The sequence below is a fragment of the Meleagris gallopavo genome, chromosome Z (genome assembly GCF_000146605.3).
Source record: "Meleagris gallopavo isolate NT-WF06-2002-E0010 breed Aviagen turkey brand Nicholas breeding stock chromosome Z, Turkey_5.1, whole genome shotgun sequence".
NCBI classification, from domain to species: domain Eukaryota; kingdom Metazoa; phylum Chordata; class Aves; order Galliformes; family Phasianidae; genus Meleagris; species Meleagris gallopavo.
In genome coordinates this window covers 19,657,930-19,659,627 of record NC_015041.2, presented here as the reverse complement: position 1 = coordinate 19,659,627, position 1,698 = coordinate 19,657,930, and the positions used below count along the sequence as shown (strand labels likewise).

Here is a 1,698-nt window from a genome sequence, read left to right as displayed (position 1 = left end):
GGATAAGAGTTGTAGACAGTAATCTCAAAGCTGTGAAATATGAACACATCTCTGAGAATCCTGAGTTGTACATTTCTCATTCTGCTGTTATATGAACAACCTCCTCATGTGCTTTCAGTTTCTCCTCTCCCAAAGGACAGCACCAGCTGAAATTATTGTCATTCTCTGCAGACATGAACAATGAACTTATCCTGCTGCAAACAGGCAGCTTTCTCTAAAAGAAATTTAAATGCTCACAAGTTGAGATGGGCACTCTGAGTGCAGACAGAGTAAAGACATGAGGCATGGAAATTGCTTGGAAGAGTAAAATATCCAGGCAGCTGAGATATGATTAGGGAATGAGAGGAAATAAGAGCCTCTTAAGCTTCTAGTTCTTAAGGTACGGTGAAGCTCATTAAAATAAAGTCCCATAATGGACTTAAATGAACATTTTCCACACACAAACTAAAACTTCTATATAATGGTGGGTAGAGTGTCTGTGTGAATGGTCTTGACTCATCATTATCTTCTGCACTCTGCACAGGCACATGCAGATGCCCAACAGCAGTTCCATCAGCGAGTTCCTCCTGCTGGCACTGGCAGACACGCGGCAGCTGCAGCTCCTGCACTTCTGGCTCTTGCTGGGCATCTACCTGGCTGCCCTCCTGGGCAACGGCCTCATCAGCACAGCCGTAGCCTGCCACCACCGCCTGCACAGCCCCATGTACTTCTTCCTGCTCAACCTCGCCCTCCTCGACCTGGGCTGCACCTCCACCACTCTCCCCAAAGCCATGGCCAATGCCCTCTGGGACACCAGGGACATCTCCTATGCTGGATGTGCTGTGCAGGTCTTCTTTTTACTACTCTTCTTTGGTGCAGAGTATTGCATTCTCACCATCATGTCCTATGACCGCTACGTTGCCATCTGCAAGCCCCTGCACTACGGGACCTTGATGGACAGCAGAGCTTGTGCCACCATGGCAGCAGCTGCCTGGGCCACTGGGGCTCTCTTTGCTCTGCTGCACACTGCCAACACATTTTCACTGCCTCTCTGCCACGGCAATGCTGTTGATCAGTTCTTCTGTGAAATCCCTCAGATCCTCAAGCTCTCATGCTCAAAATCCTATCTCAGGGAATTTGGACTTATTGTGCTTAGTGCACATGTGTTTTTTGGGTGTTTTGCTTTCATTCTGTTCTCTTATGTGCAGATCTTCAGGGCTGTGCTGAGGATGCCCTCTTCACAAGGACGGCACAAAGCCTTCTCCACGTGCCTCCCTCACGTGATCGTGGTCTCCTTGTTTCTCAGCACTGTGGTGTTTGCATACCTGAAGCCCTTCTCCATTTCCTCCCCATTCCTGGATCTGATGGTGGCAATTCTCTACTCGGTCGTTCCTCCAACACTGAACCCTATGATCTACAGCATGAGAAACAAGGAGATCAAGCATGCCCTCAACCAAGTGTTGCAGCATGCAATATCCCAGCTTCAAGAATGCGCACGACTTCCTCACATTGTTCCCTGTGAACGTTCTTTATATTTTATGTATGTATGACTTTTTGTCTGTTTGTGCAAGTGCAATACAATAATCTTGGAAAAAGCATTGCAATTTATTCTACTTCTTCTTACCCGTCTGCCTTCCGTTTACTCTCAGCAAGACCTCATGTAAATATGGAACCAGATTCACCAAATAGATTTAAAAACACTATAAAACCTTGCATAAA

At 46.9% G+C, this 1,698-nt stretch overlaps 1 protein-coding gene across 1 annotated transcript; it reads left to right on the top strand.

Annotated features, from left to right (window-relative positions):
- The first annotated feature begins 533 nt into the window (after nt 1-533).
- LOC100540413 (olfactory receptor 14A16-like) lies at nt 534-1,529 on the top strand. The gene has a single exon (XM_003214087.2). The coding sequence runs from the start codon at nt 534-536 to the stop codon at nt 1,527-1,529; it is 996 nt and encodes a 331-aa protein (XP_003214135.2).
- The last annotated feature ends 169 nt before the right edge of the window (nt 1,530-1,698 follow it).